Source organism: Lagopus muta, chromosome Z (assembly GCF_023343835.1).
Source record: "Lagopus muta isolate bLagMut1 chromosome Z, bLagMut1 primary, whole genome shotgun sequence".
NCBI classification, from domain to species: Eukaryota; Metazoa; Chordata; class Aves; order Galliformes; family Phasianidae; genus Lagopus; species Lagopus muta.
In genome coordinates this window covers 24807617-24824065 of record NC_064472.1, presented here as the reverse complement: position 1 = coordinate 24824065, position 16449 = coordinate 24807617, and the positions used below count along the sequence as shown (strand labels likewise).

The 16449-nt window shown below is 35.7% G+C and overlaps 1 protein-coding gene across 5 annotated transcripts in view; it reads left to right on the top strand.

Annotated features, from left to right (window-relative positions):
• POLK (DNA polymerase kappa) overlaps positions 1-15315 on the top strand; it is a 35219-nt gene extending 19904 nt beyond the window's left edge. For all 5 annotated transcript variants that reach the window (XM_048931222.1, XM_048931221.1, XM_048931225.1 and 2 more), the window contains exons 8-15: positions 1457-1581; positions 1768-1934; positions 3684-3716; positions 5638-5734; positions 8579-8750; positions 9601-10566; positions 11280-11331; positions 11460-15315. In XM_048931222.1, coding sequence (XP_048787179.1) covers positions 1457-1581; positions 1768-1934; positions 3684-3716; positions 5638-5734; positions 8579-8750; positions 9601-10566; positions 11280-11331; positions 11460-11544 — 1697 coding nt within the window. In that variant the 3' untranslated portion in view covers positions 11545-15315. The remainder of the gene's footprint in view (positions 1-1456; positions 1582-1767; positions 1935-3683; positions 3717-5637; positions 5735-8578; positions 8751-9600; positions 10567-11279; positions 11332-11459) is intronic.
• Positions 15316-16449: the final 1134 nt, after the last annotated feature.

Sequence of the window (16449 nt, the reverse complement as noted above, 5' to 3'; positions counted from 1 at the left end):
GCAATTCTATACATTTGATTTGAAAATTCACAGGTAATACATGTGAGAACTGAAAATGAAGTTGTGAGTATTCAAAAAAAGCTGATGTTTCTTTGGAAAACTTGAAATCTATTTTCAAATTTCTTTATCAAGCTCAAAAACAAAGCACATATTTTTCCAATGTTCACAGGACTATGTTTACCCACTGTATCACAGTGCATACAATTATTTGCCATATCTCGGGCCATATCTCGGGTTTGCTGTAATTTGTTTCATTGTGAACGCCGCTGTGTGTTGAAATATAACATGGATAAGTTCACCTTGAAGGTGCTTATGTAACTTGTTTAAATGAACTGTCAAATCCACCAAAAAGCATTGTAAATTATTTTAAGCTTTTTGTGATCTTACGAGGCATTTGAAATGATAAAATTTGTCAGCACGTCATGAGTGTGCTGGATATTTCATCTGCAGTGAAAATGTCAATTTACTACAGTGTTTTATGAAATAACATAAGCCCAATTTTAATAATAAGAAAATTGGCACGTCTGCTTGATTCAAAAAAGTATGCCCTCACAGGCATACACACCTGTAGCTAAGTAGAAATATCATTATCAGCAATCACTGCCTTTTATTCAGTAAGTGGCACAAGCGAATTTAATGAGTAGTACATGTGATTTTAAATTAATCTGAGTGCGTGTGATGGGCATGAGAGGCAGAGCTAGCACTGCAGTGTGCCTTTCTTGTTTCCACCTATGCAGTCAATGCTTGAGCTGTGTGCAGTCCACTCATGAAAAATATTGCTAAGCATTTTTTTTTTTTAATTTTTTTGCTAACTGATCCTATAGTTTGTTTGTAAAGCTATTTACTTTTCTAGAAAGGAGCAACTCCTACTTATTTCTTCCAAGCAGGACCAATGGAATATTTATGTATTTTTTAATTCTAAGTAATTTCCTATCAGTGGTAGTCCAGAAAATACTAGGTTAGTAAATTTTATCATAATACATTGAGTCTTTTTTTCTGAACTACAAGCAATACAAACAATACATCTACAATAACACCTTTACATTGAAATTTATTGTAACTGCTGTTGTAAGAATTTTCTTTTCTCTTACTGTAATCACTTTAATAGTCATAAAATCATTCAGTCATGTAATGGATGTTATTTTTAAGACGCTTGATATCTAGCTCCTCATGACTGATTAGTACATGTTCTGTTAGCCTTTTTCAAAATAGTAGGTATGCTCGATCTGATGCATCAATTATTTTTAAACTGTCGCATGTATTTTCTCACAAGTTTATTACTATTGTTTTTTTTTCTTTTTTTCTTTTCCCCAGAATTCCAAGAAATCTGCTTATTATTAGTTACCATTTCTCTTTTGCTTTTACCAAATGTGTAGGCTACTCTTACACTTTTAAATAATGGACGATTAAAATTGCAGTCTTGTATTTTTCAATATTTTCTTTCTTTGTGTTTAAGGAATTGCTCCAAATACAATGTTAGCAAAAATGTGCAGTGATCGTAATAAACCTAATGGACAATGCAGAATTTCTCCAGAGAGACAAGCAGTTCTAGACTTCATAAAAGATTTGCCCATTAGAAAGGTAAGAGGTACTGCTATACATTTATTATACAATCATTTATATTTCTGATGTTTTAAAACCAAGATTTCTCCAGAAAGAAAAAAAAAATTCTAAGTAATATGCCCAGTTTTTTCTTAGTACTGGATCCGCAAATGGTAATTTCCATTTTAATGTGTGCTTGTTTGTTTGTTTGTTTTTTCCTCCCAGGTGCCAGGTATAGGAAAAGTAACAGAGAAGATGTTAAAAGCCCTTGGAATTGTGACTTGCTCAGAACTTTACCAGCAGAGGGCACTGCTTTCTCTTCTTTTTTCAGAAGCATCTTGGCGTAGTTTCTTGGATATCTCTCTTGGGCTGGGTTCAACACATTTGGAAAAGTATGCTTTGGTTTTGTTGGTTTTATATTTCTACTGCTTACATTTTGCTAAATGTTTCCATGTATGTTTTATGTAATTTACATTTTAAGGTACACTATGTAGACGGACCAAAAAATACTATGAAAATTAGGCTTGTGTGCAACGTATGAAATTTAATAAGTCTTTTAAAGAGGAAGTTGTGTGCATGTGTATTTTATTAACCAAGTCAGCACTATTTATTGTACTGATAATAAATATATCTATATATTAGATATCTATCTATCTAAGTATATTACAATACACAGTATAATATATCTTAACATATAATATACTGTTATACTAGGTACTAACATACTATAAGATTAATATATAGTTTAGGATAATATCATAATTATTAAAATAACTGAAGAGATAATAGTTACTTATCCAAAGCAGAGATGTTCAGTCATGTTTCTTTTATGAAAATAATACACCTTTTTTATTATCTGATTGTATTGGAAATCATATTGGTGGTAAACTGTCATGTTTCTATTGAAAGTAAATAATTTTTCTGTGTCTCCTCTCATTTTTATGTTCAAATCTATAATAACGTAGGAATTTACAAGAATAGAACTGAAGATTTCAAATTTTTTTTCATATCTGTTGTTATGAGATTCATTACTGAGTAGATTTTTATTCTTTTGTTTGGATGGGAGAAATAATTTTTACCAGTAAATCTGTCTTTTCAATTGTGTATACCTCATTTCTATGCCTGCCCCGGATACAAATACACAGCATTTAATTTTAAAAATCATAGCACTTTGCTATTTGGAATTTTAGGAACCAGTATTTCTAATTAGGGATTGAGTCCTTTCTTGTCAATATTACATCCATAAATATGCTTCTGTCCTTTCAAAAGTTATAAAATTCTATCAAAAAATGACCATGATTTGATTTTATTAGGAATTCACTTCCAAAGTACCTTCTGAAAAACGTATTCCTCCTTACTTCCTTTACTCCTCTGACAATAGTAGATCTTATACTTTTCCAATTTGTCTATAAAATAATACTGGCAGTTAATAATTTGTAGGCAAGTAATGTTCTACCGTGAATGCTTCTGAAAATAAAAAAAAATACAGCAAACTGATGACTTGAAAGAAAACACGCAGTAGGGTTCACTTTGTGAAGCTGACTTGAATAAAATCAGATTGTTACATTTGTTTCTGCTATGATAATGCAACCTCAAATGCTCCTTTAAAATCAGCAGACTTTCTTTCCTTATTCACCCTGTTGTAGATGTTATACAGTCTGTGATAAAACGTGTCAAAAATTAAGATTATCACTGCAAAAGAAATTTAGGCAGAAATTTAGGTAGAAAGCAAATTAAACCTTCAGACAAACAAGTATTCTTACATGTGTAGTACGTTTGGGATTTTACTAGCAGTATTTGTGTTATACCTAGGAGAAACAGAATCAGATTTTTATTTAGTTTTCAGATAACTTTTTTGATAAGAGACAAAAGGTTTATTTTGCAAACTGGTAAGTCTTACATCTGTAGGTTTTATTATATATTATATTGCCATATTTATTAAGTGATACATATATATATCTTGTCTGCACTCAGTCAAGCTTAATGTACAAGATTTGCTGAATATAATATTCAGATTTTACAGAGAAGTTTGCTGTTATTTATTGAAGCATGATTGAAGTTGACTCAGAGTCTGGTGAAAAGGTAAAAATTGCTGGTAAAGTGAGTATATTAATTTGTTTTCTTTTTGTTGTTTTTTTAAGGGATGGAGAAAGAAAAAGTATGAGCACTGAAAGGTATATCATTTGACCTTGAAAAAATTACATTAATCACTAAATCTACTTAATGTCCTGATGTGTATGGTTTTGTTAGTCATATAAATTCATTGTGTATTTACATATGTTATAAAGCTAACAAAGCTCACATTCGGGCTCCATCCTCACCCCATCCCCTTTTGGCTTCAGAATATTCTGGAAGTACTCCTTCTTTGTTTTCTGTTTTCTCATCACCTGCTTCTCTTTGAGCCACAATGTAGAGTGGAAACATTTACTGTTTTATGTTTCAGTTCAATGCCAATAGCAATCTAGTAGCCTGCAGTCACGTGGATAACATGTATAATGCAGTGAAGTCTTGAAAGGCCCTAATTTTGCAGGGATTGCTGAGATGTGTTTCCTTGTGCGTTATTTCTTACTAATTTAGCACTCTTTCAGAAGGCAACATGTTAGTTTAAAAAGGTGAGGTTTTGGAAAGAAATTATTGCAAAGAGAATCTGCATGTAACTGTAGTAATTATCCTGCCCTCATCTTAGAAAATAAGGAAAAATTAATATTCCTATTGAGACGTCATAATTTGAGGCAATGTTGGTAAGGATTTCCTCCTAATACCTAATCTAAATCTTCCCTCTTTTAGTTTAAAACTGTTTTCCCTTGTCCTATCACTATCTGCTGTTGCTCTCCAATTTTTTTTTATAAACCCCATTAAATATTGGATGGCAGTATCTCCCTTTTCTTCTCCACTCTGACCAAATTCAGGCCAGTCATATGCTGGTTTGCAGGCTGATAGATAATCTGAGTAGGCTATTACCTTTCTGTGTTTTATACCTTCTTTTGTTCTCTCTGAACAAAGATCTGGTTAGATAAGAGACATCAGTGGGCTGCTGGGATCATGCAGCTAGTTTATATGAAAGAAAGAGGGATGTTTGAAATTGCAATGTCTCTATCTTTCCCCCCTTCCAAACTTCCAAATCCTGTAGCTTCCCATATACTACAGGATTGCAATGCTGTAAATCACTCCAGTGTTACCTATGTAACATCAATTACATCTTGGTTAATGGACCACAGTAAAATAATCAGTCTGTTAGTTTGGCAGCATGCAAACATTCCTAGGGGAATGTGAATCTTGAGAGGGGATGGCTATGCTGTAAACGTGAATGTAACTTTGAGACATGAAAAGTAGTGCAACTGTAAGGACTTTGCACTCATAAAAATATAAAGCCTGAAATGAAACAATGGAATTGTGAAACTTTTCCAGAAACATCTAAAGGCTGTAAGTTTTGATTCTAGTGTGCCTTAAAACCACGACTAACAGCAACTTCCTTTTCCTTGTGTTATTCCTAAAAAGCAGATACATTAATGGGAAAAACAATGCTTCAGTTCCCCTGATGAGAAGCTCTAACAGCATTTTTGGCAGAAAGCTAGTTTTTCATCCTCTGTGACTATACATAATTATCCTAGCTGGCATATTTTTCTTTCTATCTGCATTATTTATTTCTAACACTTGGCTCTGATGTTGACTTTCTAATCTTCTCTTTCTTCTGATGTTACACTGCAGTGTACAAAGGAGATTACATACAAATTACTTTGCTGCCTCCGTGAATTCAGTTGATATTAGCATTCTCTCTTGCAAATATTTAAACATTAATGACTTTAAATCTTATTTATTTTCAACTACTGCATGAGAAGTTGAGCTGCTGAATTATTTCATTATTTGAGGGGTTTAACAAATATCTTTAAGCACATAAATGTGCAAGAATCTTTTAGTACAGTATTTGTATCAGTATTTTTTTAATCTTTTTATATCTTTGAAGTAAACACTCAAACCCCATGAAACTTTCTTTTGATGTAGACTTGTTCAAGTGTTAAAGAAAAACAAACAACATTTAGATGGCAGCAAGCCTTAGGATTCATATCGAAAAAAGATACTTTTTCTTTATCTTAGAACATTCAGTGAAATTAACACGGCGGAAGATCAGTACAACTTGTGTCGAGAACTCTGCAGAGAACTTGCCCAGGACTTACAGAAAGAGGGACTGAAGGTATTTTTTATTTTATTTACTTTGAAAAGGACACCACTTTCCACTCAAAATGTATTAGTGGTATGAATCATCATCACTTCATGCAGTCTATCTTCAGTAAATTATCTTCATTCATTTGCAGCTAGTTTGAATGTTTTAGACAGAGTTTTGATTTTGTTCAGATAGATATTTAATAATAAGTTTAGAAAAACTTACTTCAACTAATTAAGCTACAGAATAGCTTAAAATCTGTTGCTAATGGCAATGCTAATAAATATGAGAGCTGCTAAAAAAATCTGTTGCTTATGAGCTGTACTCTGGTCAATCATAGAATCATGAAGTCAACAAGGTTCGAACCTCCAAGATTGTCCAGTTCAACTGTCCACTTAATGTCAGTATTTCCTCACTAAACCATGTCTTCTAGTACATCTACAGGTCTCTTGAACTCTTCCAGGGATAGTGACTCAATCACCTTCCTGGACAGCCTGTTCCAGTGCCAAACCACTCTTCTGGAGAAGGAATTACTCCTAACATCCAACCAGAATCTCCCCTTGCACATCTTGAGACTATCGCCTCTAGTCTGTTGCTAGTTATGTGGGAGAAAAGGCCAACTCCCACTTTGCCATAATGTCCTCTCAGGTCATTGTAGAAAGATATAAGGTCTTGCCTGAGTCTCCTGCAGACTAAACAGTCCCAGTTCTGTCAGCCTCTCCTCATCAGACTTGTGCTCCAGACCCCTCACCTTCTCTAGACAAGCTCCAGGACCTTGATGTCTTTCTTGTAGTAGGGGGCCTAAAACTGAACGCAGTACTGGAGGTGCTGCCTCACCAGAGCTGAGTACAGGGGGAGGATCATTTCCCTGTTCCTACTGGCAATGCTATTTCTCATACAAGCCAGGATGCCATTGGCCTTCTTGGCAACCTGGGCACACTGCTGGCTCATGTTCAGTCAAGCATCAACCAACACCTTCAGGTCCATTTCTTCCACACAGCCTTCCAGCTACCAGCCCCAAGTGTACAGTATTGCCAGAGGGGTTATTGTGGCCATAGTGCAGGATCTGGGACTTGGCTTTGGCCCATGTAGATTCCTCTGTAGGACCTTCCTAGTTCCAGACAGATCAACACTTCCTCCCAGCTTGGTGTCACTGGCAATCTTAGTGAGGGTGCACTCAACCCCCTTGTCCATGTCATCAATAAAGACATTGGATTGGACAGGACAGGCCCCAGTACCAACCCCTGGGAAAGACCACTCATGACTGGTTGCCAGCTGGATTTAGCTCCATTCACCACCAATCATATAATTCTAATATATTTAAATTGCTGTTTCTCTCCTATCTTTATGTAGGATCCAGTAGATAACCAGCAGTATGGTTTAAAAAGCTCACATGTTCCCAGTTTGCAGAAAAGTTAGTCATCCCACTCAATGTATGAATTATATGAACAGCCTCTGTATTCCTTCTCCCAAATTTCTTTTTATGAGGGCTGCTGTGAATTTAATACATAATATTTGATGATGTTGTCTCATGACATCAGAGGCAGATGCTGGTGGTATGGCAGTAGAGAGTTTGAGCCTTCCCACCATATTCCTTTACATTTTGTTGGTGTGTGACAGATGACAACAGAAGGGCAAAATGAATGGGAATTACAGGAAAGAAATGGACAGACTTTTTAGCAGGGTCTGTGGTGACAGAGCAAGGAGAAATGGCTTCAGGCTCAAAGACAGAAGATTTAGGTTGGACCTTTAAAGATCCCTTCCACCCCTAAGGATTCTATGATTCTGTGAAAATGGTATCTAATGTCTGTCTAAAGCAAGGGTGTGGAATTGAATTCCTCCTTAAGGAAAAAATTGTACACATTAGCAGTCATCAACACTTGCTGAACATTTCTGGAAACCTAACAGTGGATGTGAGCACAGTGATGTAGTGTATGGCACATGTCAGTAGTGGTGACAGCAACATCAAAGACAAGACATGTTCTGGACAGCTGTGTGGATTTTTATGAGCACAGCATGCCAGGCCTTGATAATTGCTAGCAAAAATACATAGGTAATAGTGGTGACTATGGAGAAAAATGTTGGTTTGTACCTGAGAATTTCTCTATCAGATAGTGTCCTTGTGCTCTTTGTAGATTTTGTAATTTTTATGGAAATAAATAGGAAGCATTACTTTTGGAGCAACATTTGTATTTTTTTGAAAGAAAGACTTCTGTAATGGTCTTTCTGGTAAAGCAAGGAGTAACATTCAAGACCTAAAAGAGTTCTTACTAGTTCTCTTCTGCTATAAATGATTGTCTCAGTAGGTGTCAGGTTGAAAGAGAAATCAACAGCAAATAGGTCAAAGAAGTAAGCTTACAAAGGCACCAAACACAAGGAGTGCCACTAATTTTTGTTTGGATGGTCATTCCAAATCACAATTGTCATGGAAGGTGTTGCCAGAGAATATTTGTGCCAAACAGAGGTGTTATGTGTTGCTCTGACAGCACTGAGGAAGGATCCTTAATAGGGTATTACTTACACATCCTTAATAGTTTTCCCAGCAAAACTTAGATACCTGGTGCTGAAAGTTTCTGAGCGAGGAAATAATTTTTAGTAGACCACGTAGATGTTGTGCCTGCAGCCACATGCACTGTTGGCAGAAGTCTTCTGGGGACCATTGCCAACTGACCTATTTCAGAAAATTCTATTTTGGCAGTAGTTTAAGAGCAAGTGTTAAATCTTACCGATAAATTTTTGGCAGTAACTTACTGCACACAGACGAAAAGAAGGTCTTGACTGTGGCATTAAGGCCCTTGCAGAGGTGCTGTGTTTGTATTTCTGTGTGTGCCATATAAGATATGTATAACTGGTTTGTTTGTTTTTTTTTAATAGGGTAAAACTGTTACCTTAAAGCTAAAGAATGTGAACTTTGAAGTAAAAACAAGAGCTTCAACTGTGCTGTCTTCTGTTTCTGCTGAGGATGAAATATTTGCTGTTGCAAAGATGTTGTTAGGAACGGAAATTGATAGTGTTGCTCCTCACCCTTTAAGGATAAGACTTATGGGTAAAACTTTTTTCAGAATTGGATCACATAGCATATGGGAATAATGGACTGTCTTCTAAAGTAAACCTTTCTATAATATAAATGGATTTATCCTTTCTCCATTACCCTAGTGGTTTTTGCAAAGTGAAATGGCTCTAGAGTGCTGAGTAGTAACTCTGGAATGTCTTACTAATTGAAGCTGTACCTTTCCTACTACCTGATAGTTCTGGAACAATATAAACATTGGCAGGAGAGTAGAATCTTAACTGCATTGCAGTTCTTAATTCTGCGGCCTTAAAAAGGTTTTTAAATATGCTTTGCCTTGCAGCAACAATTTACTTCCATACATAACCTCTTTTAGTAACAAATACATTAAATAGAACTGCTTAGAAATTTGAAGATGCTAAGTTCTGTGAGAAATGTGAAAAATTCTGTCAAAATTAATTCTGTATTTTGATTCTAAGGCCTGTGATTTTGGGTGTGAGTCATTCAATAAAGTATAAAATCTAGTTGTCTATAATATCAGAATGTGCTGAAGGGAAAAAAAAATAATTTGATGGGGAAACTTGATGTGAATCTGTCCTTTGGACTGAATTTTACATAACTGTGTTAAGTTTATAGCCTCACATTATCATACAAGGAGTTAATACTTTTGGGTATTAAAATTAAAAATAAAGTTGGACAAGTTTTCAGGTCTGATAGAAGTGCATGGATCTCGTGATGTGTTGTTAGCATTTGCAGGCTCCTTAACCTCTCTTTATAGGGAAAAACATTCTTATATTGAGTGAATGTTCACCTCAAAAAGGTGTTAAGTAAGTATCAAATTTTAAAAATGTTCATGTTTAAAATTGTAACTTTTTTTGTTCATTAGGTGTACGAGTATCAGGATTTCTAAGTGAAGAAGAGAAGAAATACCAACAAAAAAGCATTAAGAGCTTCTTAAAATCAGGAAAAGAACTTGATTTTCCAAGGCTTCAGCCAGGGAAACCCAATCAAGAAAATCTCACAAAAACCTCAGAAGCATCTTCCAAAGGAAGTTTTTTTGATAAAAAGCGAGCTGCAAGGCAACTAAACTGTAATAATAATGTTTTTCCAAATGAAAGTGTAGGTAAGCAGCACTTTTGTGGTGTAAACTCATCAGCAAATTTTGTGGAAGAAGCAAACAAGGTCACAAACTTGCAGAAGTCTAACATATGTGAGATCTTCACGTGCCCTGTTTGTTTTGAGGAGCAAAGTAGTGTTAATTTGGAAGAGATTAATAGGCATATTGATGAATGTCTTGCTGGCAGTCTAGTTAAAGATACTGTGGAAATATCAAAAAATGACATTTCAAGAGAAAATACTTCTAACTTCTTATCACACTGCAAAAATGAAAATATTGACGATTGTAAAGAAAATATAACAACAGATCAATTAGCAGGAACAGGCCAGTCAGCAAGTACATCTGAAAACTCTTCTGGCAATAGCAAAGAGAAAAAATTCACTCAGATAGTCTCAGAAAAACCTCACAGAGAAAAACAGCCTTGTGATCTCATTGATATTCCTAGGAATGCAAGCATAAAACAATGTCTGTTTCCCAAAAGAAATTCACAAGAGAATGCAAAACAGTTCGGAAGGACGGATCATACAGAAGGAACTAGTTCATCCTGTTCTTTTGAAACCAAAGAAGACAGTGTTCTTGTTTGTCCAGTTTGTAATTCAGAACAGAAAACCACCAGCCTTGTGTCATTTAATAGACATGTAGATGTCTGCTTAAACAAAGGCCTTATCCAGGAGCTGACAGAAAAAGATGATTGTTCTGCTAAGACTTCTGATACAGAAAATTCAATCAGAGTTGGTGAGTAGGCACATTAAGATATCTTTGGTTATTCACATTATCTACTTGTGTAATGCCAATAATCTATAGGTGTAGCTGTACACTTTTAACTTTTCAAGACATTTCAACATATTCATTGGAGTAATATCTGCGTGAGAGAAAACACCTCTATTTAAAAGATGTCAGATCAGTTTTATTGACAAACAAGGTTTCTGAATGAGGTGTTAGTTACACAGTGCACTCTAATTTGCAGCAGTGGTAATGTAGGAATTACTTGTCATTTCTGTAAATCCTGTCTGCTCCCTTGTAACCATAATCAGATTGGTGTTTCTGAGATTACTGAAATTTAGGTGAAAATTACTGAAAATATCATTAATCTAGATCATTTCAGAGGTTCATTTGACAGAAAAGTTAAATTAATGTACTGGCTAAAACAGAGGTTGTGATCATAAAGGCAGGCACTGCTAATGTGATGTTCTTCCAGTAAAACTTGTCCTGTAGCTGTACCTACAACATGCTAAACCCATAGCCTGTTTACTCAAGTAGTTTCTCTTTTTAATGAAGCATTAATCATTGGCCAGATTCAGTTCCAGTATTGTCAAATTAAAAAAAGAAAAAAAAGGAAAATCTTTATCCAAAACTGCTCTTGCAAAAGTTCTGCTATGTATATGATTTCTTCATTGTTCTTAATTTACTGAAGTAATACATTTTTACTGTTTCCAATTACTCCTCAGGAGGGTTAGACAGAGGACAGCACTGCACAAAACCATTACAAGGAACAAAAAGGTAAGGTTATTCTGAAAACTAAGTACTCAACTCATATTTTAAAGTATTGAAGTTAAGAAAAAAAATAGTTTTAATGTTCTATAAATATCTATTGTATACATATATATTAATTTTATTTTTACTTTTAGGTCTGGACTAACAACTTCACAGTCAGCATCAAAAAAGGCTAAATCAATCAATTCCAAGCACACAATTGAAATGTTTTTTAAATGACAGTGGAGCAGTGTACTTCATATGAAGTATTTCATAGCCTTTTATGACTGCATATTAATTTAGCATTGGTGGTAGGCTGGATTCAGATGAAATTTGGCTGGATTCACGTCGGAGCCATTGTATGCTTATCATGCTCTGTAAAAAGAATGATATGTGAGGTAGAAGAAGAGATATAACTGAGGTAATCCAATTTTTTGGAAAATAATACTTTTTTAGCTTATGAGAAATGAAATTGCTAGCACTTAAGAGTTCTGTTATATTGAACATGTGAAACTTTGTTAGAGTCACATGCAGTCTCATGTATTGTCTCTGCTGTTCAACAAAATGAAACAGGTTCATTAGAGCTGCCATGGAGCAGATCTGCATGGCAAGCACCTGAGAAAGAGGGTCTCATGAGGTGGAATGTCACACTGTGCTTGTTGATGTCCCCCTTCGAAGATTGATCTGTCACCCTGTCTGCAAGGCAGTGAGTTAGCAACCGTAGTTGCTCAAGTTAATACTTCCTTGGACAGTCAAACACCAAATTAATTTGTGTGATAACATAGAAGAGCCAAGCTACTTCATTTCAGATCTTGTGAAGGTCTGTCTTGTCACTGGACCAAACACTGGTTGGTCAAAAAAGAAGAATTCAGAGCACAGCCAAACTTTTATTGTTATCACTGAAAATTACTTCAGTATCAGGTGATGGACCCACCCTGAAGGGCTCTCTGTGATGAGGTGCAGGATGCCTTTGCTTGACACTAAAAATGTTAATAAACTGGATGATTAGAGGATTCTTCCAGATTAGTTGAACAAATGCTGTTTGATCCTTGACCTCTCCAAGGGGACTGAGAACTTCAGTTGTCTTTGCTGTTGTTAAATTGTACCTGTTGGTAGGGCTAAATTTAATATAAATCAGTGTGCAATAATAATGTTGTATAAATATGTGCAATATGCTAAAATGAAGTATTCTTACTGTTTATCTATCTTTATTTAAAATTGTTTTCTATTTTTAAATAAATTGCATTTTATGAGTACTCAAGTGGAAGTTTTAAAGTTCAAATATTTGAAGTACTCTATAATGATATTCTTCTATTTACACTAAATTGCTTAGATTTAGATTTTTTATAATTAATTTATGACGATAGCTTCTTTCTTAGAAGTTATGTGTACAGTCACAAACCCTTGAAGAAATATGAACTTTTAAAAGCGGATAATCTTTAACGTGGCTATGATAGAAGCTTCTGTTCCGTTGCTTAATTATAGGGGGATTATTCTGTGGCTTACTTTTTTTTTTTTTTAAATAAATATGTATTTTTGGTGCTTAGGCTAAATCCAGAATATATCTATCTTTTCACTTCCACATTTTCAGTAATAATTTCAATATCTCTTACCTGCCAGGTGCCACTGTACCTGCAGATCTGTAATTTGAATTCAGTGCTCCTTAATCTGCTCTGGACAAAATAAGCTAGGCTAGTTCATATTATTCTGCAGTCTGACAGTTGACCTTGTGCAAACAAAGTCAGTGAGCAGTCAGCATTTAGCTGTTCTGCTGACAGAGGGGGGAGCTGGAAATTTCTGGTAGGAGAGACATGAAAACAGCTGAAGGAGCAGTGAGTACTGTTTAAAAAAAAAAAAAAAAGAAAGAAAGAAAGAGTACCTGTCCCTTTATTGATTTACATATGTCTAATTTAATAAAGTGTAGAATCCAAGGTAACTTACCAATGTGCGTGTTTATTTAAAGTTTGCTATTTTGCATGTCCTTTACTTAGCAAAAAAGACAATTCCTGAGTGCCTGGAAAAATGAAGCTAGTCTAGCTTAGCTTGGAAAACTATCACCTGTTTTTAAAAAGCTGTCACAGATTTGTTTTTAAGTATCATAAAGTTAAAATTATGGAGTATGTTAGATTTAATGTGGAAATAAAGCCCATATGATTCGAAATCCAGAAGTGTCTGTCTTTTGAAATGACGTGTAAAATGTACCCATCTGGAAAGGTTGCTTTGTATAAGGAAAGTGCCTAGTCCTTCTAAATCATCTCTCAGAAGATTTCTTATGCCACTTTTGTTACTGTTCCTATCTAAAGAAGTCCTTCTGTTCAGGATAAAGTACTGTCAGAAACTTGTGATGCAATAATTTCTTCTCAGTTCTTGTGAAAGCTGTGCTAGCAGTGTTTTTGTTTAGCATATTTCTCTGACTGTTACTGTGCTGTCCGTTGGTAATAACTGCAGTTAACTGAACTCTGTTTTAACTTGCATCTGGAAAGTCTTCATAACTTGCATGTTTCTAACTTAACGTGTGAATTGTTTCCTGTGTGAACCATTCCACACTTCCTATATTTACAGTCTTGAAGCACATCAATGATCTAGGATGGCTGCAGATGAGGATTTTCTCACTTATTTAAGGTAGATGTGTATAGAGTGATAGAAGAACTTGGACGTGACTCAGCAGTGTGCACTTTGAGCCCAGAAGACCAACAGTACCCTGGGTTGCATCAAAAGAGGGGTGTCAGCAGGGAGAGGGTTAGGTGTTAAGAGAGAACTCTGTACTTGGAGGACGGTGAGGCTCCCAGAGGTGAAGCTGCCCAGAGGACCTGTAGATGCCCCATCTCTGGAGGAATTCAAGGCCAGACTGAATGGGGCCCTGGGCAACCTGATCTGGTGGGTGGAATCCCTGCCCATAGCAGGGAGATTGGAACTGGAAAGTCTTTAAGGTCGCTTTTAACCCGAGCCATTCTGTGTGAAATAATCTTGAATTCCTTTTCTACTTATGGACAATAGAGAATAGGATGGCATTTCTGTGATCTTAACATTTTTCGCTACTTCTGAAGAAAGGGATGCACAAAGCATTTATCTGTGAGAAACATGATTGCCCTCAGTGGAACAATTACGGAGATGTCCCTCCTAAAAACAAGACTTGCTTGAGTTTATCTTGTAAATTCTCAATCCTTAGAAACATAGACTGTAGAGCAGCATTCCCTTATTTAATCTGTTTACTGCTGTTGTAATATCTTTACATACTTTCAGATTTTGGAATACCTTATATGCAGAATGTCTTACAGTGGTTGGATGACCTATTTTTTTATTAGTTGTCTGGCTTGGATATCTCAGTCCTTATTTTTAGAAGTGTTCTACTGGGAATAAATAAATACTTTTGTTCATGCCATTTTGTTTTTGAAGTTGCTGAATTTCCATGTTGTAATTCTGTAGACAGGAACATCAGCAGCATGGAGTTTGGGCTTGAGTTGCTCTGACGGCAGCTTGATCCATGCTGGGAGTTATTACAGGGTTATCATGTCCCTGTCTCTCTTACACTGCAGTATGCAGATGCAGTGAAGAGACTGAACTGTTGAAACCATCCATTGGGAACAACCTGCAAGGGAGCCTAAGGAACAGCCTGCAGATGCTGAAGTTTTTTTTACCAGCTGTTTGTCTGGGGATCTTGCCATACATTTTCTTATTTCCATTTTTGTGTGTGAGCACCTGTTCAGTTTGAGCATCTACATTTAGTTGTCCTTATTAGTAATCCAAACCAAAGGCAAGCTGCAGCCGGTAGCTGTAACAATAGAAGATGAGGGAAGGAGAGAGTGTAACTGTAAGGTGCTGAAGTTGCATAGACCAACAGTTCGTGCACCAGGTAACTTGGAAACTGTAGATTCCAAAAATAGAGTGTAATATACAACTTAATAAGAACATAGTAGTTGCTTTCTTGTTTAAAGTCTTAGCATTTACAGAGTGAAATTTTTGCTTGCTCTTTATGTACTATTCAACATGTGCTTGTCTTACCTTTTTTCTTCATAATGGTTCCACTTGTTCATGAATTTTTAACTGTACCATTACTTTATTTTAATTAAAAACTACTGTTTCTTGGCTTTTTGTAGTTTTTTTTAAACAAAAAGATGCTCAGTGTTTGTTCTGTTCTTAGCTCATAGGCAGAGGAGTCTGTGAGGAGTCTGCAAGTAAAAGAAATGTTCCAGTAGTTCCTTGCTCTGCACTTTTTAATGGATTCTGAGTTTTCCGATTCTGCATCAGCCTTTTCTGCAGGTTGCTGGGGCCATTTGAAAGCCAGTGCTGTGGGAAGTGGTTAGAGAATGTGGTGAACTTACTATCTGCAGAGTTTGGGTGCATAACGTATTGCTGTACTGGGAAAGTTAGTTAAGAGAGCTGAGGGATACGCTGTGAAATGAGATTGTCTGATAGCAATTAGTAAGTGGAACTAACAGCTGTTTACAGACTCTGTCTGAAATCATGATCCTAATAGTTTAAAGATTTCTGCTATAACTTGTGTTTCTTCCTTTGGGACCAGTTGTATGTGCTGAATCTAGTAATCATAAAGTTGTTTGTTGCCTCATTTTGGAAAAAGAGGATTAATGTTGCAAGCTGTGAGGCTGTATTACCTACCCAGTGGGCGCACAGAAATAAACCTCCTTCCTCTTAAGAAGTTTCACTGCAATGTTTGACTCACAGGAAGAAACTGAGAGTGTGTGATGGGCTAAATATTTTGAGTCTTTCACATCAAATTTGCCATCAACACATACAGTGTTAATAATCATGGATTGTTCAAGGTACAAAGAAAAAATCACAGTGAAGGAACTCAAGTTGCGTAAGGCTGATTAGTAATAGTTCTGCATTCTTTGAGCTACTTTTCTAATATTAATTTTAAAATAATGCTAGGAATGCCAGCTACTGCTTTTAAAGCAAAATTTGACCCAATCGCTTTGAAAGACAGCAATTTTTATGCCCTATCTCAGGCAGTGACTGTCTGCATGAAATGAAATGATCTGTGTTGTGGTGGTGTAAGTAAACGAAAGTAACTGTGGACCTGGAATTCAAGATTAATGAGAATTTCCTAATTAGACAGATCTCAATATGGCGATCCACTAAAACTGCCATATTGATGTATTGGTTTTGACCGGACTTGGACAAAAA